The sequence below is a fragment of the Phalacrocorax carbo genome, chromosome 2 (genome assembly GCF_963921805.1).
Source record: "Phalacrocorax carbo chromosome 2, bPhaCar2.1, whole genome shotgun sequence".
In the NCBI taxonomy this organism is placed as follows: Eukaryota; Metazoa; Chordata; class Aves; order Suliformes; family Phalacrocoracidae; genus Phalacrocorax; species Phalacrocorax carbo.
Genome location: NC_087514.1, coordinates 5,226,506 through 5,251,753, shown reverse-complemented (window position 1 = coordinate 5,251,753; position 25,248 = coordinate 5,226,506). Strand labels below are relative to the sequence as shown.

The 25,248-nt window shown below is 39.9% G+C and overlaps 1 protein-coding gene across 9 annotated transcripts in view; it reads right to left on the bottom strand.

Annotated features, from left to right (window-relative positions):
• The window catches only part of TRAPPC9 (trafficking protein particle complex subunit 9), a 534,676-nt gene that overhangs the window by 470,452 nt on the left and 38,976 nt on the right, over positions 1-25,248 (bottom strand). For all 9 annotated transcript variants that reach the window (XM_064442029.1, XM_064442032.1, XM_064442034.1 and 6 more), the window contains 3 exons: positions 23,509-23,725; positions 20,831-20,974; positions 2,170-2,296 (listed from right to left, as the gene is read on the bottom strand). In XM_064442029.1, the coding sequence (XP_064298099.1) occupies positions 2,170-2,296; positions 20,831-20,974; positions 23,509-23,725 (488 nt within the window). The remainder of the gene's footprint in view (positions 1-2,169; positions 2,297-20,830; positions 20,975-23,508; positions 23,726-25,248) is intronic.

Here is a 25,248-nt window from a genome sequence, read left to right as displayed (position 1 = left end):
AGCTTTTGCTCTAACTTCTCTCTACAGTCACATAACTCAAGTACTAAAAAGGACTATCCAAGTTTGCTTAATTAACTTCAGGGTTTTTTAATACTATTTTCACACACACACAAAAAAAAGGCTAGGTTAAAATTTGCACTAAGTTTGTTGCCTAAAAACTTTCAGGAGAAGAAATACAGGCCTCCTTCACGTATTTGGCTGGGGACCTGCCTTCAGAATGTACTTACCAGGGAACTCATCTACCACACAGACACAGTTACCCGAACTTGCCATTGGACATTCTTAGGGTCAATGGAAAATAAGTCAATACAGACCACAAGCTCCAGTAATTCAGCTTATCCTAAAGCAGATATCTGAATTAGGCCACAAAAACCTGGAAGTGGCTACCTATGTGTCTTGACTGGAAATACGATCTAAGATAGACAAATATGACTAGTTTAGTTCTATTAATAGATTTTTTGTGAAAATAAATCCAACACCAAGGTCATAAATTACTGGTATTACTGTTATATTAAAATACTCGTAATGAATTCACTGAAAGAGTGGTCAGGTGTTGGAACAGGCTGCCCAGAGAGGTGGGGGAGTCACCATCCCTGGAGGTGTTCAAAAAATGTGTAGACGTGGCACTTCAGGGCATGGTTTAGGAAGCCTGGGTGTGATGGGTTGACGGTTGGACCTGATGATCCTAGAGGTCTTTTCCAACCTTAATGATTCTATGATTCTATGATTCTGTGATTCTATGAAATAACTTTCCCACTGTAATACGTAGCTTTGATTCTGCCAGTTAAGGTTTGGGGCTCATATGTCCACATTCCATGTTTCCCAGCAAAGAAGCTGATACCAGCTTCAATGCCAAAGTATGCACTGCACCACTGAACTGGCAACACAAAGCAGGTGTCTGCAAAGTCATCCTAGATGATTTGTCAGTGCTAACTGAATCCACTGAGGGGACAATGCTGGAAGACCTCAGGGAAAAAGCATCTTTCCCCTGTGAGCACACATTAAAAGTGGGGTGACCCAGGTGGCTGGTCAGTCCACAGCTTGGCACTTGATCCAATCAGCAGAAAAAAGACTGTTTCCAGGACACTACTGGAAACGGTGTGACCACTCTGATTCCACACACAATTTCATCTGACTGCATACAGCCATAGGCTCCAGTCAAACCTGTACCTTAAGCGAGCACCTCCTACACAACAAATTTTTAGTGTGAACAGACCTATTACGTTAAATACACTGCAAATAGACATGGCCTCTTTGTTCAGTAAATGTGGAAAAAAAAATTGAAGAAGTTAGAGAATGTAGTAAAAATAGTTTTATCATGACAAATGGTCATGGAGTAAAACATTCATTTTCATTTTAGAGACTAAAAATAATGGGAAAATAAATATAATTTTCACTCTTTGGTTATACGGTTTATTATCTCTTTGTGACACCTCAACTCTTGCTTCATGAAATGTTTGATGACATCCCACTGAGAACTCAAATCTCTCTGAGAACTCTTCAATAACTTCTACCATATTTTTTCTGGATAGCAATTATCTTTCCTTCAAAAAGCCAATTCTTGACAAAGATTTTCTTTTAGCCTTTTATTATTGATGCCCAATGGCTGTTTTCTTTCTCTCTGACTCTCTCCAATACTTCATGCTAGGCTTTAATCTAAACAAGGTGTTATTCATTGGATGGACTGCATGATGTGCATTGGCACACAGGCACAAAAAGGAACATAGATTTAGAGTAGGCCAGTGAAGGTGCCAGCTTGAAAACACAGCATCTGGAAAGAAACAGCTACAAAAGGCATCAGTTCCAGCTGAGTACCAGGCTCCATGGATGAAGACAGCATCCAACTCGTGGACCTTCAGTATGATCAGGTATCTAACTTAAATCTCAGCTCAACTACAAAATACTTTTCTTTGATTGTATCAGAAGCTCTTGAATGACAGTTTGGAGAAAAAAAAAAAACTCTCTCATTCTGAAACTAAAGGCCACAGAACGTATTTTCAGCTCAAAGGCTCTATTTTTGCCTCAGAACTCAAATCAATTTGACATTTTGACATTTTTCTATGTTATTGTGAACAACTTACGTAAAGTGAGGAGACTACATTCTTCCAGTATCCTTTAAAACTTGACAGGTACTGTGGCAAAGTTAAAGATTGTATTTTGGAGTCTTACCTCACAATAGGCAATTTGGTGAATGGAACAGGAGGTAACTTCAAACCATCTGGAAGAGTGATGAATTCCATTGTACCAGGGCATTTTGCTGTGTAGCTTTCCAAGCTCTGTGTTACATCTTTCTTCTCTAGAAAATAAATTTGTTTGAAGTAAAATTTTAAAACTATTTCAAACTTACATGTAACAAAAGTTTAAGTTATAACCTAAAGTTTTACTATTTTTTTTTCTTATTTATACAAAATAACTCTAATGGAACGCCAACTAATTTTGTGCTTAGAGTTCTGCTCCAGAAGCCTTAATGGATGGATCAAATATAATTAAGTGACCATAAGCAAGACAGTTTTCTGGACTTCTCAGAATTTTTGAAGTGTCAGTCTATACCTGCTTTTTGTTAATTTTTTCATTGTCAGGATAAAAATTTCTAAAATTTATCTAGTAAATCTACACATCTAACACAATTGGCTTCGAGCATATTAAGGTTATTAATAATAGCATTATTATGTGAACAAGCCTTGTTCTGAAACATTAGCTGAAACAATACCAAAGGCAAAGAAGAGAAACAAATTACTTTTGATGTTACCTTGTGTTAAAACTACCTAATTTTTAAAATAATTGTACATTATACTAGTAAATCATAACAACTGGTAAGAAAATTTTTCTTTGGTTTTGCTTAAAAATACAAGAACATTCAAACAAACATATATTCTTTGGGTTATCTTCAATAATGTATAACAAATGCTTATTAATTTTATCCAACAATTATTTTTAAAAAGTCTACCTGGAAATATATGGCCTGAATACAAAACTATATTTCTCTGATGAAATGGGAGTCTGCAAACACAAATAAGCCTAAGAATGTGTGTTTAGAGGGGAGAATGAGATAGCCGAAAAGTCTTAGACCTGTATTGTTTGAAAGCACCGTGAGCATTCCTCCATATATGTGCTAGCAATAAAAATAACTATTCAATAACCAAACCATTTCTAGAAAACACTTCAGAGATAAAAATACTCAAGGATAAAACAAAAGAGAAAACAGAAGGGTGATATCAAATACTGCTTTCCAAAAAAAAAACTGCTCAGACAAGTGTATCAGGTTTATGCAGCCAGGTTTTGGTAGCGTGGGATGCTGCAGGGGTGGTCTTTGTGAGAAGAGGCCAGGAGTAGCTCCATGTTGGAGAGAGCCAGTTCCAGCCAAATCCAAAATGAACCTGCTGCTGCCCAGAGCTGGGCAATCAGCTATGCTGGTGGCACCTCTGTGGTAACATACTTAAGAAAGGGTAAAAAATGCTGCGTCACAGCTGTGAGAGGGAGGAGTGAGAAAAATGTGAGAGAAACATATCCTGTAAACCATGCTACTGCCCGAAACACTATCTTGGGCCTTGAAAGGCACAAACATTTACTGATGCCCACATTTTGCCCACATCAATCCAGCTTAGTTTATAAGCTACTAGGGCCATGAGTACATACTCTTTCAAAGCAAATAAACATTGATTGTAATCGCCTTCACTACAAAATTAATGCCACATGACTGACAAATCGCCTTCCTTGTGTCCATGCTTCACTGAACCGTCTCTCCTCACTGCATTTTAACTGCGTGTAGGAAATGTTCCCAAAAATAGGTTATAAGACATACACATGCACTCAGCTCAGTGTAGTACAGCCAGGAGTTGTAGTGGTTCAAGACTGAGTATTTGCATAAAAATTTCAGTCTACAGCATTCAGGTTGTTATTTGCCATGTTATGTGAGCAAGGACACATAGTATAAGTAGAATCCACGGAAACGGAAAGCATCACAGCTACCAAGAACGATGAAGACAGCACTACAGCATGCACTTAATTCTGCTTGAAACTGGAGGTCTGTCATTTTGAAGAACTGGCTTTCATTTCCTAGTGTTAAACACTGTCCATTACTGTATGCAAAGACAGCATGCTGCCACCACTTGCAAAAAGAATTTGTTTATAGATGTCACATTTTTATTTCACAGCAGAAGCTCAGCATGCTTTCTGCAAATACAAGACTAAAACAAGGCATTTTTCTATGCTGATATTGTATGAAATGCAGTTTAAAACATGCTGCTGCCAAGCCACCAGCTCTATGACTTTTTACTTCACACTGCATCTCAGCTGAGATGCTAAAGGAATCTACATCAACAGGACATATCAAGAAGTATTCATGATGCAAAAGAGCGAGAGCTGCATGATCTTGCACTTCAGAAAGCAAATGTTGGAGCCTTTCTGCGCTTCTGATACCTGACCTCTGTGATATGAATGGATGATACTAATTTCTCTGCTTAGTCAAATTTGCAAAGCCTAAGAATTGCCAAAACCCCACTACAGACTGCCACTTTTAAACAGCTCTGAATTTTCCTAGCAGCTGCCTGGCTGTCATCGTATTTTGGCACAATCAGAAACTGCACCAAACTCCTGGGAGGATCTATTCAACGAAGTCTCCTGACCCATAGCTTAGAAGACTGTCTGTGACTGAAACAGTTATCACTAGTACTTACCTTTCTCTTTGCAAAGAAGAGATAGAAAACAGTTATTCTTGGAGGTCTTTGCCTACCTACTGTCTTCATACTTGTATACGGCAACAGGAAAGCAAGCACCACTTCATCCTTTGACCTGTGAATTCACCTCAACAGCTTTAAAAGCCTGCACTGCAGCTGGAAATGCTACTGGATACTCTTGTGTAGGTATTACAGAGACTCAATTATTGAGTGAGAAATTATGGGTTATTTTCTGATCTGGAATAACTACGTTCACTTTTTTTTTTTTTCCTCCAGTTTCTCTCCAGACTCACTGAAAGATGAGGATCATAGAACAGCTAAACCAAAAAAAGCTGAACAAAGCCACAATCAGTATCGCCACTGCAGCACACACCCTCAGTTTGTGCAGTATACCCTCATGGTACAATTTCCCCATTTCATACCAAATTGTTTTCATTACTGTTCTTTTGGCTGCTTCTGACAACAGAAAATTTTGCAAGTCCACCAATATTCGTGGTAATTTTTTGCTTAACTCCTTCATGTCACCACAATGAACACCGGTTTTGTCCCAAAGCTGCTTCAAACCTTTTTCTAATACGAGCACACAAAAATCCAAAAGCTTCGGCTGCACGGTTAGAAACCATTTGTGACTGAAAGCTATTAAATGTGAAAAAGTCTTCCTGCTAGTTTGACAATAATATGAAGCCGTGTTTCACAGAAATGGAGCCATTGGAAAATCAGACCAGGACAGAAAAGAAGGTCAGTCATAGACTAACATTTTTAAGCACTTCAGTTACCGTGATTTAACACAAACAGCATTTCATGCCTTGGCACACAACAGAGAAAATCAGAACCCAATTGCTATAACTGTACGTTTCAGCTCTTCAACTTCACTATTTGAAGAAATTTGAAATATCTGCACTTGGTCTCAGTCACTACCCACTAAAAACTAAGTCAAATATTAAAAATTCAACATTTGTTCTCTAGCAAACAATTGGTTGATCTTGTTTTGACCAAGTCATTGTGTCCCTTGCAGAACAACCTACAGCAAAGTAGAACAAAGAAAGGGAACAGTTTATGTCTGACCTGCCAGTTACACTGGAAGACAAAAAACCTTCTGTTTCCTTAAGCAACTTGCTAAAATATTGAAAAAGGAAGTTGGGAAACAGATAGCTAAAAGCCTTCTGACTTCAAATTTCCCCTGGTGATAAGCCCAGAATCAAAGTTTTAACAAAAATATATAGTACCCAGGGTTCTTTGTGTTCGCTGAGCTTTTCCTCCCCCCTTGAAAACAGCAAACAATGTTCACAAAGGAGAAGCCCGAGGAGACCTCCTGCAGCAGTCAGCCCCTGAGAAAGGCCAGCTGGCTGGCACAGGCAATTCTCTCAGGAACAGTCAAACGTGTCCTTAATAAATTACTAGTAACATGTAACAAGACAGAAAAGTCAGCCTGGCAGCAGAAAAAGCAATAGAAACAGTAGTTTCTGCACCCACAAACAGATATTTCCTTCACAACAAAAAAAGAAAATTACTTAGTGAGCCCTCCGAGAACTAGAGAAGGAGAATAAGTCAGTGTCTGCTGCCAGGGAGATCTTCAGCATCACACTGCCATCAAGAGGCAGTATATTGGGCAGTCTACTCATACTGGGACAGTACTATTTAGTATCTTCATCAATAACACAGACAGCGGGATCAAGAGCACCCTCAGCAAATTTGCAGGTGACACCAGCTGAGCGGTGCAGTTGGCACACCAGAAAGATGGGATGTCATCCAAAGAGACCTGGACAAGCTGGAGAGGTGGGCCTGTGAGAACCTCATGAGGTTCAACAAGGCCAAGTGCAAGGTCCTGCACCTGGGTCGGGGCAACCTCCAATATCAATACGGGCTGGGGGATGAAGGGATTGAGAGCAGCCCTGTGGAGGACGACTTGGGGGTACTGGTGGACAAAAAGCTAGACACGCACCAACAAAGTGCGCTTGCAGCCCAGAAAGCCAACAGTATCCTGGGCTGCATCAAAAGCAGCGTGGCCAGCAGGGTGAGGGAGGGGATTCTGCCCCTCCACTCGGCTCTAGTGAGACCCCACCTGCAGGGCTGCATCCAGCTCTGCAGCCCTCAGCACAGAAGGACATGGAGATGTTGGAGCAGGTCCAGAGGAGGGCAACAAAAATGATCCGAGGGCTGGAGCACCTCTCCTACGAGGACAGGCTGAGAGAGTTGGGGTTGTTCAGCCTGGAGAAGAGAAGGCTCTGGGGAGACCTTATTGCGGCCTTCCAGTACTTAAAGGGGGCCTATAGGAAGGGTGGGGGCAACCCCTTTAGCAAGGCCTGTTGTGACAGGACAAGGGGTGATGGCTTTAAACTAAAGGAGGGTAGATTTAGACTGGATATAAGGAAGACATTTTTTATAATGAGGGTGGTGAAACACTGACACAGGTTGCCCAGAGAGGTGGTCGATGCCCCATCCCTAGGAACATTCCAGGCCAGGTTGGACTGGGCTCTGAGCAACCTGATCTAGTAGAATATGTCCCTGCTCACCGCAGGGGGGGTTGGACTGGATGACCTCTGAAGGTCCCTTCCAACCTAAACCATTCTATGATTCTATTCTTTAACCTAAAAAAGAATTTCAAAAAGGCCACAAAATACATTAAGACCCTCACAAAAGCTGAAATAAAAATTGTGTATTCATAGACAGTAACCACTACAAACTTCTTACCTTGAAGATAAACACTAGATTATAGCATGTATGCAAAGGTCTTCACAACCTTTCGGGTAGTCCCTCAACTCTAGTGTTGGATAGATGCAGACGGATAGGAAGCACCCTGTTTGTATACTCACTACATCACTCTTCACTACCACAAGCAAGCTAATATAAGTGAAGTGCCTTAGCAAGACTTGCACGATCAATCCACTAATTCAGTATTTCAGTTGTTTAATTCAGCAGAACAGAGTAGGTCTCCTCTAATTTTCAGGCACGCATCACCTGTTTTTCCATTACATTAAGTCTGACAGGTATTAGAAGACAGCCTTTTCTACAGTTTTAGTAAACAAACTGCTTCTCTAATATTTTTCTGACAAATACATGGAGCAAGTACACACGCCTTCAGACTGCTCAAAGATCTGATACCTGAGCAAGTTGCTTTGAAAGCAACACACGGAATGCTGGATTTTTGTTCCAGTATTCTCTACTGCAATAAATCTCAGCACTTACCTATGTTATTATACTGCCCTGAACGGCTATACTGCAGGCTCCTAACTATATTCATTAGGCCATCAGTGAGACATGCAAGCCGAGTGGCCAGCTGGATGACAAAATGACCAAAGCAAGTGAGAATCAGTGGTCTTTTTTTCTTTGCCATCTTCAGGGCACTGTTAACATCTCCCTTTTCTATGTATAAACAAGTGTCATGAAACTGGAACAAAATTAACATCTCTGATCTGTTCTCCACACCCCGTTTTGTCAACAGAGTCAAAACCTGTTCTTATGGGGAAAACCAGAAAGGCACCGGCAGACAGCATATTATATGAATCCTGTTTCTTTGAGAAATCAAGCAAAATAAATCCCTAAATAAATACTGTGGAGACTAAAACTAATAAAATTCAAAGTTTGACATGGAAAAGAGCAGGCACAAAAAGAAAATAATTAATCTATGCTACCCAGAGAGCTAGACCCACTTTCATGAACAGATCATCATGAACAATATCAAAGAAAGTGGCTCCATTCACACAAAGAAGAGAAGGAGAGCAAAAGGATTCAGTTATTTATTGCGTAATAGCTCATCTTTGAAAAAGAAATTATCAGCTTTACCACTAACTTTGCAGGAACGGGGGGAAAGAAAATAATCTTTTCAGCGTGAATAAAGATAGAAGAGTTTTCTGCTAGAAGCAGAATGTATGCTCCTTCTAAGATGTCCACCTCAAAGAGGGAGAATGGGAAGAGATTGATTAAACACATCACAGTCTTCTATTACAAAATTTCTAGTAAGATGGAATGTGTACACATTAAGTCACAGTCAGTTCGAAATTCACAGCTAGCACAAAAAAATTGTAGATAAAATCTCATGAAAAATTGACAAAGCTGAAGTCAGAGTTAAGCATACCATTAAAATTTCAGTATCTAGTTCTCCAGCGCATCCGAGAACTTCAGATGTCTGCATACTTTGAACACTACAAAAATATATTTTGTACATACAAAATCAATATGTAAACCACTGAACAATATTAATGATTTTTTCATGTTAAGAAATACCAGAAGACCTACCTTAATATAAAGTGGAGCAAATTAAGCACAGATAACTTCCATAACAAAACAAACCAAAACAGGTAGGGACTGCTGCAAAGCTGCTTCTGAGCAAAGCAGGCTTTGTAAAAGTTTACTGATACGATGGCATAGCTGTTAAACACATCTGGGTTTCTATTTTGGGCGGAAGAAGCACACGGAGACAGAAGATGGCAAGAACAACATCCTAATTTCTGTGGGACATTTTTACCAATATACTGTTCTGCGAAGTTGCAGGAATTTGGCCAGAGAGGATTATCGTGATTCCAAGTTTCAGTGCCACCACTAGCGATACAAAGAGACTCTTGCTTGAGAAAAGGCCAAGTTTAACTGTTTAAAAAATTAGACAACTGTCTGAAAACTTTGAGCAAAAGCATGTCAGCTCTCTCAACTCACATACAGTTGAGTTGAGTTTTCCAATCCTTCAGTTTCACTCCTAAATCTTGTTCTTCTTTTCTTAGCACATCCAGCCGTACTCAATGGTCATCATATAGAGAGTTCACCAAGTACATGAATGATCCTCTTTTAAACATAGATATTTCTTTTTATATACAAACTGCTACTTTCAGTAGCAGCTTGATTCCAGCACCTTCATTTGGCTTTAGGTTAAAGAGAGTGGTACTGAGTCTGTTAAGTGTCAGATAAAATTTATTTAAATTTTAGTAAAATAGTTAATATAGTACCTCCTAAAATACCTTCTTCCTTCGTTTTTAAAAATACAGCACAAATTCTTCATGTCTTCATATTGCCAATTAAAGTATGTCTTCCCCCAAGTAATCTTTTTTCTGAACGACAATCTTTGCAACTTGTCTTCATCTGAACACTTGTATCTTCTTCCCTCAATTGATCAAATCAGGCTTCTTCAAAAATCAGAGGTAACTACATCAAGATAGGAATTTTGAGCTACAGCTCAGAAAATTCATTTTGTTCATGAATGACTTTATACAAATTAATGGAAACTTTTGTCATAAAGAAAGGCACCATTTTATTAAAGAGTCACAGAATGGTAGGGGTTGGAAGGGACATCTGGAGCTCACCCCATCCCACCCCCTGCTTGAGCAGGCACACCCAGAGCAGGGGCACAGGACTATGTCCAGGCAGGGTTTGAATATCTCCAGGGAAAGGACTCCACACCTCTCAGGGCAGCCTGTGCCACTGCTCTGTCACCCACACAGGGAAGGAGTTTTTCCTCATCTTCAGGTGGAACTTCCTGTGTTCCACCTTGTGCGCATTGCCCCTTGGCCTGTTGTTGGGCACCACTGAAAAGAGTCTGGCCCCATCATCCTGACACCCACCCTTCAGATATTTATAAGCATTGATGAGATCCCCCCTCAGTCTTCTCTTCTCCAGGCTGAACAAACCCAGGTCTCTCAGCCTTTCCTCATAAGGGAGATGCTCCAGCCCCCTGATCATCTTGGTAGCTCTCCGATGGACTCTCTCCAGTAGCTCCCTGTCTTTCTTCAACTGGGGAGCCCAGAACTGGACACAGTACTCCACATGTGGTCTCACTAGGGCGGAACAGAGGGGGAAGATAACCTCCCTTGCCCTGCTGGCCACACCCCAGGATACTGTTGGCCTTCTTGGTCACAAGGGCACAGTGCTGGGTTACTGTAAAGATTGATCTGCTGTTTTACCTAAGAATTTGGGTATGGTGTTGGCTGGAGTTTTTGTCAGTACCTCACCAACACGTAAGTCTAAAAGGCAAATCATGTGTGAAACACTTTCAGGGTTGTTTATAATGCTAGACAATTTGGGTCAGTCTTCATTTACATTACAGTGCTTTTCCCTCATATAACTTAAGGCTCAAAAAACTGTTGGTCTTCATATTTTGTGCTATGCAAATGAATTTAAATCTTTTATTGCTGCTGCTAGTTTACTCAGTCTCATTTATTTATTCCACTTCAAAAGTAATAAATTCACTGAATTGGGATCTGAACCAGAGTTACTCAAGGAGCACAAAGATAAGCAGATCATTATTTGAAACAGCTAAACACATACAGGCATTGTGGTTTTCCTCTTAGCAATCTTCACTTTCTACACAGTCTAAAAGACTTGTATTTCAGGAAGATAAATTACACCTTTTTAATGAAGCAGTCTGACTGAAGTTATTTAACACCAATTCCAGAGAGATTTTTAAAAGAAAAAACAAGCCCAGCAAGTTTTACCATGATGCTACTATTTTGAATTAAAAGAAGAAAAAGGGTTTTTAAAAGAGGCAGGAAAAAGTGTGGCAGACGAACAACTCCCAGCAACAGGAGCATGTGACAGTGCTGAAGTTTTACAGTACACAACTGAAGACAACACAGAACTAGATGGAAAACTGCAAAATTCACGGTATGAAAAGTGGCTTCTAAGAAGCTTCCTCCTACTTCATGTGCAATCTCAGAAGTATTTTATTACAGTGTGTCAAAAAGCATTTACATTCAAGGTTTTTTTAATATATTCATTCTTACACCTGTGCTGGGTTTGGCTGGGATAGAGTTAATTTTCTTCGCAGTAGCTAGTACAGGACTGTGCTTTGGGTTTGTGCTCGAAACAGTGTTGATAACACAGGGATGTTTTCCTTATTGCTGAGCAGTGCTTAGATAGAATCAAGGCCTTTTCTGCCTCTCACCCCACCCGTGAGCAGGGTGGGGGTGCACACGGGTTTGGGGGGGGGACATGGCTGGGACAGCTGACCCCAATTGACCAAAGGATATTCCAAAACATATAACGTCATGCTCAACATATAAAGATGGGGGAACAAGGAGGAAGGGGGGGATTGTTCAGAATGATGGAGTTTGTCTTCCCAAGTTCCCAGGCATGATGCAGCCCTGCTTTCCTGGAGATGTCTGAACATCTGCCTGCCCATGGGAAGGAGTGAATGAATCCTTGCTTTCCTTTGCTTGTGTGCACGGCTTTTGCTTTACCTAGTAAACTGCCTTTCTCTCAACCCACGAGTTCTCTCGCTTTCACTCTTCCGATTCTCTTCCCCATCCCACTGGAGGGGAGCAAGCAAGCGGCTGCACGGTGCTTTGCTGCCAGCTGTGATTAAACCATGACAACACCATATTGTGCCACTGCTATACATGCACATGAGGTGAAAAGTCTGTTCAATTATGTTTTTATATATAAACACACATATACACTAGTTTAAGATATGGCGCTATGCTGAAGCTGTAAAAAGATTTCTAATTAATGGCTGAGAAGCTACTATGCTGCTATAAATATTCCCTGGTAATGATATTGAAGGTTTCAGTTCCCATCCTGAGATCAGTTAGTTTTAATATTATAAGACCAACCAAACCTGTTCCCTTTTGAAAGATTTATTGGTTAGGCAAAAACAACTTGCAGGTAATTTGTCAACTAAAATACAATGCAGTGCATTACGACCAGTTCATTAGTGTCAGATAAGTAAACATCAATTCAGAAGTTTATATCAAGTTTTAATTTGCATTATAGTCTCTGTCAGATTAAAGCTTCATACTTTTCAGCCCTTGAGATCAATAACTTTTCCTTTTCTAAAAATAAAATGCTACAGAGGACCCATGGGGAAATGCTGTCCTAAATTAAACATAGTATTAAGAAATAACATTCCTTATGACTTTGAAACATTGCAAAGTGCTGACAGGCTACATCTGTATTATCAAGTATTGCAGCACAAAAGGAGAGAAGCTATAGAGCAAAGAATTGTGCCAACATTACACACACTTCAGGGGATTACTTGTGACAGTCTCCATAAGCAGACCTTCTAACAAAAGGTTTCCAATACAGGATGTCTTACTTTCCATTCTCAAGAAACAATATCACAATCAAGTGATATATAAACTCTTCTATAAACTCTTCTAAATAACCTTGGCTTAGCACCAAATTGTGATATTGCCAGTTTTCTAATAGCTTACGAGTGTTTTCCAAGACAAAAGCACATGACTAGTAACCTCTTCCCTCAACAACATAATCTCATTCACTTACTGTTTCCTACCAAAAGGGTTGTTTTTGTTTTGTTTTTAATTCAAGAACATTGTGTTAACTAATAATCAGAAGCCACCAAGGCGAAGGGCTCCAGAGCAGAGGATGGTACATGGGGACCCTTCCTAAAGCAGCAAAACCTTGAAGGCAAAAGCACAGGGAGAGAGAGGGTACCCCAGTCACCCCTCAGTGGGAACAAGTGAGCTCCTGATGTGCTGCAGCTCTTACTCAGCATGGGCCAGGACACGACTGATGGTGGCCAAACCCCCTCGCATATAAGAGCGGCCCCCGGGCAGAGCGAGGCAAACAGGGTGCGGGCACAGTACTTTGCGCGGGCAGGGTGCAGTCCCGCTCCTGGCTCTAAAGGATAACTCAGCTAGTGGTCATCGCCCCCCAGGAGAGGACCCAGCTACGGTTTCCAATTGCCCAAAAGCCATCACCAGAAGGAACGTGGCGACCCAGGCGGAGCCCCCACACAACCATGCAGCTGTCCAGGTCTCCAGCTGCAGGGAGGGCCTGAGCCTGGCACTCGTACCAGAGGGCAGCAGAGACCACAGCTGCTTGCGGTGTGACCAGGTGAATGATCTGCTCGGCCTGGTGGCAGAGCTGAGGGAGGGAGTGGAAAGGTTAAGGAGCATCAGGGAGTGTGAGAGGGAGATAGTTTGGTGGAGCCGCACCCTACCATCCCTGGGCCAAGGCAGCGGGTGGAGGCTCCACAAGGAGCAGAGGATCCCCTACCCTCTCGCCACCAAGCAGAAGGAGCAGGGAATGGAAACAGGTCCCTGCTTGGGGCGACAGGCAAATCCCCTCCTGGCCTCCCTCACCTTCCCAGCTGCCCTTACACACCAGGTATGGGGCTCTGGAACCTGAGGGCCAGGCAAATGAGGATGTAGGTGAAGGTCCATCCAGGGGGTTGCCTAGGGAGAGCTGGTCAGCCCCATGCATTGTGACTGCCTCTGTTAAGTAGAAAAGGAGGGTAATTGTCATAGGCAGTTCCCTTCTGAGGGGAACAGAGGGCCCAAGATGCAGACCAGACCCATCCCACAGGGAAGCCTGATGCCTCCGTGGGGCTTGGGTCAGAGATGTTACTACGAAACTCCCTGGTCTGGTAGGGCCCTCTGATTAATCACCCGCTCTTGGTTGTGCAGGTGGGTGGTGACGAGGTTATACAGAGAATTCCAAGAGCGATCAAAAGGGACTTGAGGGCACTGGGGTGACTGGTTGAAGGATCAGGAGCACAGGTAGTGTTTTCCTCACTCCTGTCAGTGGCAGGGAAGAATACTGAAATGAACAGGAAAACTCACCTGATTAACACGTGGCTCAGAGGCTGGTTCCTCCCCCTTCCTCATTTAACTTTTAAGGGTTGACATTCCCTTCTACTTGCCATGTTTGGACACAAGATCCACTTCTATACAGTAAACTTTCTTCTCCCTGACTGCATTTATTTTGCTGTTTAACTACACTTTTTTTTTTTTTTCTGTGGAGGAGAAGAATGCACTTACTGAGAATCTGCTATGACTGGTGCAGCCTCACCTCAAGTACTGTGTACAGTTTTGGGCACTACAGTACATTAAGGATATAAAGCTACTAGAGAGTGTCCAGAGTAGGGCCATGAAGTTGGTGAATGGTTTAGAGGGGAATCTGTATGAGGATCAGCTAAAGTCACTTGGTTTGTTCAGCCTGGAGCAGAGGAGACTGAGGGCAGCCCTCATCACGGTCTACAGCTTCCTCACAAGGGGATGAGGAGGGGCAGGCGATGATCTCTTCCCTCTGGTCACCAATGACAGGACTTGAGGCAATGGCAGGAAGATGTGCCAGGGGAGGTTTAGGTTGGATATTAAGAAAAGGTTCTTCACCCAGAGGGCGGTGGAGCACTGGAACAGGCTCCCCAGGGAGGCATCACGGCACCAGCCTGACGCTATTTAAGAAGCACTTGGACAACGCCCTCAGAGACATGGTGTGAATTTTGGGGTTGTCCTGTGCAGGGACAAGAGTTGGACTTGATGATCCTTGTGGGTCCCTTCCAACTCAGGACATTCTATGATTCTATGACATCTTCAAGCAGTCTCCATACTACCAGGAAACATGTCACTACTTTAACTTTCTTCCAATTAGCTTCTTTACTTTTATATATCTCCTCCTTTCAAAGTTTAATGCTATTGTCAAGGTGGTTTGTTCATTTTAAAATCAGGCATTCATATTTGTTTATCCTACATTTTGTTTCTGATACTTATAGTCTTATTTCCAGGGACCTAAGTATGGATAACAGGAGAAAAAAAGAGGAGGAGCACTATGGGAATAGGTAGAGGAGAGCAACCATGAGCAACCAGCTCATACTGAAGAAAATTAGCTGAAACTTTCAAGAACTCTTTATACAGCAGTCTAAACAGGGAAAAATGAGAAAGTCATAGCAAGACACAAATAAGAGAAGAGGATGCGGCTAGGTGAACATACATACGTACAAGTTGTTCCAGCAGTCCCTCAAAACAAGAGGTAGTTTTAAATTATTCCACGCTCTAGAGTAGCGGTCATTTATAGATTTATATGTTATTCTTATCCCTTTCTCCAGGGAAATGCCATTTAGTCAAATCTGTGTGGGGAAGTATAACTTACCAAGTGCCCATGCAGCTTAATTTCATTTTCCCAGTTGTTTGGGTAGAATTTAAAGACAATGTTTTAAGTAAAGGTCCTCAGAAACTGAGTCTGGTCTTTACTGCTGCCAATATAGGCTTGGTAGAAGGGTTACACTTAAGGGCATTTACACATTCACTTTTGGTCTAGCTGTCAATTCTGACGAGCCCAGTTTAATATTCTTTCTTATTTCCTATATTTCTACATAGCAATTTGAAATTTAAATATCACCAAGTAAATGCATATGCAATCCATTCTATAAATAAGAAATGTCTGTAAAATACTTCATAGTTTCCTCTTTCAAGCTGCGAGATAGAAAGTCATATTTTAAGAGTTGTCAGACACCACGTCTGACATGATCAAATTATGATCAGTCCAGGCTTAACCATAATTTCTAAAGATAAACAAGTTTTGGGGATTTTTTCTTAGATAAAGCTCATAGCTTCTGTGAAAAGGCACAGCCCTCACCCCGGCAGCTGACATGTCAGCCATCAACTGAGGACAGCAATCTTGAAAGGAGGATGAAAAGGTTCTGAAAGCAATCTCAGATTATTGGCACACAGTACGTGGTCCTCCAACTACCAACAACTCTAAGCTGTCAAGGCATCAAAGTGGCTTGCCCAGCCAACACTGACAGGTCCATCACAACTGATCTAGGGGATGAGGGGAAATGAAATAGCATTCAGCACAAATTTTGGCAGAAATTCTTCATCAGGGAGGATGATCTCGGCACAGGCTGAGTGTAACTATCTTGTGGAAAGTGAGAGATTGTTTTCATGAGAAAACAGCTTTAAGCCAAACTTAACTTCCAAGTTAAGTTAAGTAAACAAACTTCTAAGTTTTGCACGGCACAGATCAATGTGTTGCACAATTTTGAAGTGCCAAGTAGTAGCCACTACTGAAGTAGGGATAGAATCCTGCCACCATGGAGTTCAAAATCACATCAATGAAATTTAGAGAACTAGGGGTATTTCCAAAAATTCAACTCATGACCTTTGAAAGGAACAGAAACCTTTTTCTTAGGTAGAGCTATGTTTTCGTCATCCCACTGACCAAGCGCAGCCATGGCATGCAGTCGCCATGTGAGATAAACCACAAAAACAATTCCTGACTGAGTAACGATCTCAGCCAATCCATCCTATTTCCTGTGCAATGCCTGTATGGAGATATATAAAGTAGGCATATTGAAAATGAAAATTCACATACAGAAATCCCTCCTCATGGAGACTGATGAATTCTGTTGACAAGGTTTGCTTCTGCAGATAAAACATCCAGCTACAGCAAGGAAACCCCCTAAGCCTTCATCACATGCAGGCCCTCGTCTGTCCTCTGGTTGAAGAGAAGTGTCATAACAAGTTAAGTCTTTCACTAAAGATTTCATGTCTTTCAGCAGAATCAACACCTGTGCCAGGGAGATGAGTATCCACTCTGGGGAGGGCACACTTCTATTGAAGGGGTATTTGTAATGCAGCCCAGGATATCATTTTTAGTTTGCTAGGGCTAAAACAAATTTCTTCATGACATCAGTAGAAAGATAAATAAGCTAAAATTTTTCAAAATCTTATACTCAGTGAGCAAAGAAGCCCTGCTAACCAGAACAACAAACTGGAACAAGTAGTGTATCTTATCTACCAAGCTGCCAGACATTTTGCAGTCATGACTGTGGAACTTAGCCTATTTCTTTTTGGTCACTGCCGCTGCTGAAAAGACTAAATGCAAAGGTTGTCTCAGACAGTCTCTGAATTACATGATATTCACTAGTCTCTTTCTGGTGTTGAAAGGTAAACACGTACATACATAAGAGGCCACATGGTTGTTCTTTAAATTGTTAGCCAACATGGTTCTGTTTCTAAAGAGAGTATTTGTGTTAATCTAGGGAATGACAAGAGCAGCAGAACAAACATTTTGAGACACCAAATGCCATGCTAATGCTGTAGCAGTACCTGTGCTGACAATCCAGACAGCCGGAGAAGCACTCGAAGTGTCCCAAGAGATCACCAAACAATCATGCAGGCTGTGCCCAAAACCAATGCCATTATAGAGAGAAGTAAAAATAAGGAACACTGATTTGTCTTCCCACTTTTACCTGCAGACTATCCAGGACCAACAGGTAGAACTGATGTCAACAGGCCAACGCGCACCTTCACACTAGCCTCCACAATCTCAAACCCCTGCCAAACTGCTTTGGAAACCAGCCTCTTAAAGTCTCGTAACAAAGGATGCAGCTGGAACTAACAGTGGTGTCCAATGATATAAGCATCAATCACACACAGGAATGACAGGAAGGCATCCTAGCATGTTTCAGGAAGTACTTCTAGATCTTGTCCTTCTCCATCACCTACTGTCGCTCACCTCAAGAATAAAAAGGTCCAGAACACTGGTCAACAGATGAAAAATGACCTCTGCGTGTTTCATGCAAGGCAGAATTCATCATAGAGTCAGTAGTTTAAGTACACAACAAACAGATCAGTAGAGATCTCACATGTGAAGCCTCTCACTAGAAGGCTGAAAAGAACTAAAGCGCAACAGCAGTCACAGGACAGGATGATCTTAATGGAGAGGTATACCCAGAAGCACTGAAAAGTGTACATTATTTCCCAAATAATAAAACAGACAAGCTTAGAGGATCTTTAATGAACTGAACTTACCCCAAAAAAGGAATGAAGCATTCCTAGTTTCACTGCATACCATGTCTGGTGAGAAAAGGTCATCTCAAGGCACTGAGATCCTTGCCACCAGAAGCAAAAATGACAGCTGGAAACATCTGAAAGAATGTGAGCTTGCAGGGGTGACGCACATGCTCTCTAGAAGTGGTTTCTGTCTGGACAGTCACTTTTTGATAACAGCTGTTTCCAAGTAACTCTGTGTTTAGAAAAGCTAACTCGGAATTGTTCACACAATACAAATTACGGTCTTTTTAAGTACTATGGATATTATCAGTACAGAGCCACAATAAAATATTGGGGTTTTTCCCAAGTATCTGACCTTACCCAAATAAAATTCAGTGTGAGCTGTACACACAGTGTTATGTTTCAAAAAGCATTATGCATAAGAGAGAGATTTAATTCCAAGCAACTTTGCAATTGCACATTTATTTCTTAAGTAAAGAAAGAGTGATTCTCAAGAGCGTGTTAACATTAAAACATAATGGCTTGAGATTAGAGAGTTTTTATGCAGAATTCGATACCTTTTTGCTAAGCAGAAGACTGCATTTTGCATATTTATGTAACTAAATAGTTTAATTTTAATTCAGACTCTTAGCTTTATGTTGTTAAATAATGACTGACATCTCCCATTTACTTGATGATACTTTTTACTCAGACTTGCCAGGCTGCACGGTTGGAAATTGTAGTTCAAGTAAACATATACAAAAGTTGTGTTTTAAAATAATTATCAAGTCATCTTTCAATTAAAACATAAGAAAAAATTGTTTTAAGCACAAACCGGTTTTGACTATGCATTCGTGTTCCGTGAACAGAAGCAAGAGCTTCTAATTAATAGATCTTTTCTTATAACTACTAAATCTCATCTTCCAAACTTCTACTTTAAGTGAAGAAGAAATAAATTTTTTCGCTTTTCCAAAGTCCCAGTATCTCAACTTCAACTGAACTACACTATCTATCTCAGAAGAATTACAAAAAAAAAATTACAAGCCAGAAATACATTTCTGGCACTGTCATCCACACTCTAGCTCGTTTGGAACACCACTAACCGTGCCTGAGCAACATGCTCTCAATAAAAGACTTCAAACGCAACAGTAAATTCTATTTTGGATGTTTTCAGCTGAAAAGTAGAAAAAGATTGAGCTACTCTTCAAACACATTGGAGAACATTTAGTTTGATTTTTCAAAGACACTAACTATCACAGTTACCATAGGTCTTATGAAACTGGAAGCTTTACTCACACATTTAATGTTTGAAGACAAGAAACACAAAAGTTTTTTCTCTTTATGTTTTCAAACTTTTTCAAGATTAGGGATTAGCAATATCATACATGGACATGTGCAGTAGAAGAGCTTGAAGCCCTGCCTTCAGCCAAACCTTCCATACGTAAATCAACAAAGCTTCATTCAAAGTCCATTAAAAGGAAAATCCAAGGCCCTTTTAACAGCAAGTAAGATCTACAGACAGAAAGATAATTTATTCCAGTTTATCAGTTCCTCTCCTTTCTCCACTACTGATTTGAGCCACTAAACAGAGGGAATTCACTGGCAGGCAAAAACCTAGAACTTGCCAGCAAAATTCTTTGCTGCAGGAGTCACCAAGGGGAGACACTTGGCCATTACTAGAGGAGAAAAGAGAGAGGGAAAGCCTGGATCATTTTACTCCCATCCTCTTTATTGTAAACAGGGGAATAACTGAAAAATATGCACCTTTTATCTAGCTTACTGTAAGTGAAAAACATTTTTAAAATCTTTCATCACTAATTCTGTCTCATTATTCTGGGTGAGAAATCTGTCTGAAATACTTTTTCTAAGAAACATAATACAAACAGAATATTTGCCACTTTTTGCTTTTCCAGGTGATTTTTTAAGTGCTACATGTCCCCCCCGCCCCGAGAAGGGTCCTCACACATATCATTACCATTTCTGAAAATCACCCACAGACACATTTATTCCATTGTTATCCACTGACAAATTTAATAAAGCCCACTGAAGTTTACTGTTGAATTAAAAAAAAAAAGACACAAATTGAAAGAAACCACAGAAATTTATTTTACTGCTAGACACTTAAGCCTAGCCCTAGCTAAATACTGTTGAATTCGATTCATTGTCTCAAACACAGGGGCAAGGAATGCACCTACTCCCTTAGATGACTTCTGTATCCAGACTATGTTTCATCAGAAAGCTCACAGTAGATTCACTCTGAACTACAGTACACTCTTTTCTTCTGAGTTTACTTTTCAGCCTCAGTTCCCCTCAATCTCCTCATTAATAGCACTTATGAAGGCTTGAAGGCTGCTAGTATTTTCAGGTAATACTTTTTTTTAAAATCCACATACAAATTAAGCCCTTTAATCGTATTCCTAATATTTACCAAAGAAACAGAACATTAGGCTTGAGAGAGTCAATCTACAGACTGAAAACATTCAATACAGTTTTATTTTAAAAACTGCATATCAAGGTCAGAACACTGTAATATTTAAAACTAATAACACTGAATACATGATTGATTACTGTCAATTACTCATGCATACACAGAATTTCCTAACTTCTGTGCTCACTGTTACTTCCCAAATCAAATATATTTCAAAACAAATTCACATTATTTCAGCGTAGGACAGAAGAAAGTGCAGATATCTCCTTTTTTAAAAATCATACCTTGATCAGAAAGAAAATCCAGCATGGTCTGGAGAAGGAAAGACAGATGCCTGACACATAGGGCAGGATTGCCCATTCTTCTGGAAGCATATACTAGCTCATGAAGCAAACGCATCTGTACTGCAGCCCATCCTCTATGAGTTCCTGTAAAGCAAGCAGTCAATTTTTTTAAAGCTCTAAGTCATCACAAACCAATTGGTTGAGGTTTTCTTTATATACTAAGCAGTAATTTAATTATATATATCTAAAAATCACTCAATGGAACTAAATCTGGTAGTCAAAACAAAAGAAAAATTAGGATTTCTGAGTTTGCTTGAATATTTAAATGTGAAAGCAATTTTTGTTCTATATGCTTGTCTATCAACTAATCAATCTATGATTAGAATTCAGTAAATGAACACTTTCCATGAATTTAAAAATAAAATGATACACCAACCTTTAAAGTTTTATATTTTTAAATCTCTCTGAACAAGAAATTCACATGAAATTTCATAGAGAAACTTCATTTTTATCCAAAGCAAGTACTTCTTAACTCTCCTTGAAGGTCGAGCAAAAGATACTTTCTCTAAATGCTTCTCTGGTTGTTACAAGTCAGTAAAAAGCAATAAAACTCCAGGACACGAGGCACATTTCCTAATTTTCAGTCTTTAAAAACTAAGTTTCAGACTATAAAATAGTTCATATTTGCCAAGTATCTATGGTAACAATACATAGATCATCATAATGTAACTTTTCTTTCAAAAACATATTATGCAGTACTCTTCATGAAACTTAAACCTGCTGTTAGTAGTAAGCAAAAGCAATCATTTTTAAATAACAGATATTCCAAGACAGCCAATACTTCATAATCTTCTAAACAGCATTCCTTCTAATATTACCCTTCAGCTTTTGGCAAACTTTTTGAGAAATATTTACTGCAACCAAACTTTGAGAGCATGTATTTTGCACACACGAGTCTCATTATTTTTCACGTGTGAAATATTGTTCTTATCAAGCAGTTCTTACCGTTTAGAGTCATCTTTTCATATTTCTCTGAAAAAGCCATTCTAGGGGTAAAATCTGACAAAGCACTTCAGTGCAACATAAAGGTAACTTAAAAAGGAAAGATAAACCCCAATGACGTCACTTTTTTTTGTAATCATCAGTCCCTTCAGAACTCCTACAACATCTTCTCCCAAACCAGTCCCATCCCAGTCGTCTTTTCCATCATTGGCCACACCATATTGTTTCCAGTGCATTCCCTCTTCCTACACCCTTTGTAACTTTGTCTAGTCCACTTGGCATTTTCTGCCTCCTTTCACATATTGCTTCTTTCAGTGACTGCTAAAATCACACCAGTTTAAAAAAAATAAAAATAAAAAAAACCACCTAAGTATCCCCACATTCAGCAGGGTGTTCACATGCCTATTTCATCAACAGAAATCACAAATGCAGCTAAGACAGCCTGGAAAATACCATGTAGTGGCCGGTCAGCTGAGTATTTCCATGTTCTCCATTGACTGAATTCACTAGACAGCCCTTGGAACTATGTGATACAGAAACACCTGAACTTACAAGACAACTTCAAACTGGAATCCCAGCACCAGACACTCAATGTACGCTCACAAAAGGGAGAATACTCTTCCAGCTGCTGTTCATTCATATTTAAACTGGTTCAGAGTTTTCTTACCAGTGCACCCCACCTCCTTTCCATCATCATTCCTTGCTGCTCTACTCCTGCAGCTACACCATTCAGTGAATAGTCCCCAAAAATGCTACTATACAAAAACAATGCCAGTTTTGGGGCTACATGGAAAGGTTTCCTCCAAAGGAGGGCCCAAGCGGCATATTAGCTGGCTCTTCCTTTCAAGGCAAAATGCGGCCCAGTATATTAGAATAAAGAGAACTTTTTTATTTATTACCTTACATACAGCCTTAGATAACATTGGTAAAATTGTTCAAATATAGCTTACCCAAGGAAGAGCAGCAAGCAGCATATAGCTTGCAGAAAGTGAACACGGTATTTAACAGCTACAAGAACAGGCATGTGTTCTCATGGGCTATTTTTGCATTGGTTTTTAATAGATGCAATAAAATAGTAATTTAAGTGATATATAGGATCTACAAACTGTTGAAATGTCTTAACCAAATGCTGGTCTTACAGATAACATCACCCTGATCTAATCTGTGGAAAAATGTGACAGATTTGACCTTAAAGATATAATTACATGTACATATGTATGTGTGTCTATATACAAAAATATTTGAAAGAATCTTTCATTCTTTGATTATAACATCAAATAACAACAAATATCAAAAGAAAACACACAAGTTGGAGGCACTTTTAATTGAATAAATACTCAAAAATAAAATATGACTTTTTTTATACTGAGAAGTATATAATAAAAAACATTTTTGAAGCAGTGGAAATAAAGCTTTCATAAATAATACATAATTATTTACTGCAAACAGAGGAATACAGCAATGCATTCAGCAGTAGCTCACAGAAATGTGAAATTACTAAAAGCAACACTAAGGAAAAGTGAAGGTACAGTTTTAAAGAACTGGTCAATTTGCCACAATTAGTTTCAGGCAGGTAAATGATTTGGGTTTAGTTTGAAATCTCTCAAGGAAATGAGTTCTAGAAAGTCAGCTGAGTGACTGACTATGCTAAGGCATACTTTCCCAGAGACACTTACCTTTGCTGAAGTCTTTAGGATCCAAAGACAAGCTATAGCCAGGGAGAGTTTCCAAAAGCAATTTGTAGCAGGCCCTCCACCCAGGCTCTGGGATGCTGGGGGCAGCGCACTGCATTGCTGCTATACGCTTGAAAAAAGCAGACTTTCGGTGAAAACCAATACGTTCATAAAGCTCAGAAAGAATGCTGTAACGCTGGATTTTTTCTTCTTCTGAAAGCTGAAATTTAAAGGGAAAAGATAAAAGGATTGGTTTTAATCAAGATTTTAAGGCATGTATCTGAATATGAAACAACAATAACAGGAGGGAAAAAAATGTAGTAGACATCTCCAACACTACAGAAGGCCAGTGATTTTGCATATAGTCAGTCATGACAGCTGGTGCTGCCAGGAACTTAAGCTTGCTTCAAGTTCAACAGCTAACAAAAGCAGCAAAGACAGAGTTCCTTAGCAACATTATTTGTCAGCAGTACTAGCAAGTAAATAGCTAAAGCAGTCAATAACAGCTAAACAGCTCCACGGTTTATGGAAGATATTCAACATGATATTCTTATGCATAACAAGAACGCAAAAATATACCACTTCCAAAATCTATTGAATTACCAAGTTAAACATTTTCATCCCTTTAAGATTAAATCTATTATGAATCTTGAAATCTCAGGCTATGAAAGCAAAGAAACTACTGTCTCAATTTTTATGTGTCTCTGATCTTGTAAACCCCCAAATCCTCTTTCCATGATACTACACATACTGCCGACTAGCGAGGAAGGATTTAGTGAAAGGTTAAGCCCCGTTAGGCTTTAAGTTGAAACAAACTTCTTGAGTTACTACCAACTTGTACTTCTTTAGCTTATCAATATATGGGCACAAGTCCCAAGTAACCATCCTTTTCCTTCTGCTTTGAATGACAATCTTGCTTTGAAATCAGACAGCCAAGAAGAAACTGCAGCAGAAACTCTGGAAGCTATCAACTACTTCAAGTCTACACCCCAGTAACAGGCACTACTGAGTTTTGAAGGTGGACCAATGCTGACACCTAGTGCTCGATAACTGGGATGCACAACCAAACGCAACAAAATATTTGAAATTACTCTAAAGCTGCTAACACGTTTTGCAAAGGCGTTTAAAATGACAAACTTCATACAAAAATAGCACTAAAGGACAGAAACAGCGGTTCTGCAACTCATTCTTCAAAACTGAAAGTATCAATTAGTGGATTCTGTGCGTTCAACTTCAGATACATAAAGCATTAGAAAGTAAAAAGGAGACGCTAGCCACACTCATTAACGTTACAAAAATAATTAGGTCTTATAAATGAAGTTTCAAAACATCTTTTAGTCACTTAAATCCTAAAATAATTACAAAAAAATAGTCTGTTTCAGAAGTCACTTCTAATTTTGGACATACTGATATGAGAGACCTCAAAGAAGCCTACAGTTTTGAGAAGGCACCGCGACCTTATCTGATAGTACAAATCTTAGTACTTTAGGGTATGAAAAGACACAGACAGATAGACTACCAAATCATTTCAGAAAGTTTCAGACAGTTTTTGAAGCTGAAGTTGCTGTTTCCCTCAGAACTGACAACACAAGACAATGCCCAATGCAAAAATACCGCCCATTTATATAAATGACCAATTCCTGTAACAAGAGCTGTGCAAAGGCAACTGCACCCCGTCATGAATCAATGCAGCTGGAAAGAACAGGAGGCACAAAAAGAAAATACAGAACAATTTGAAACCAG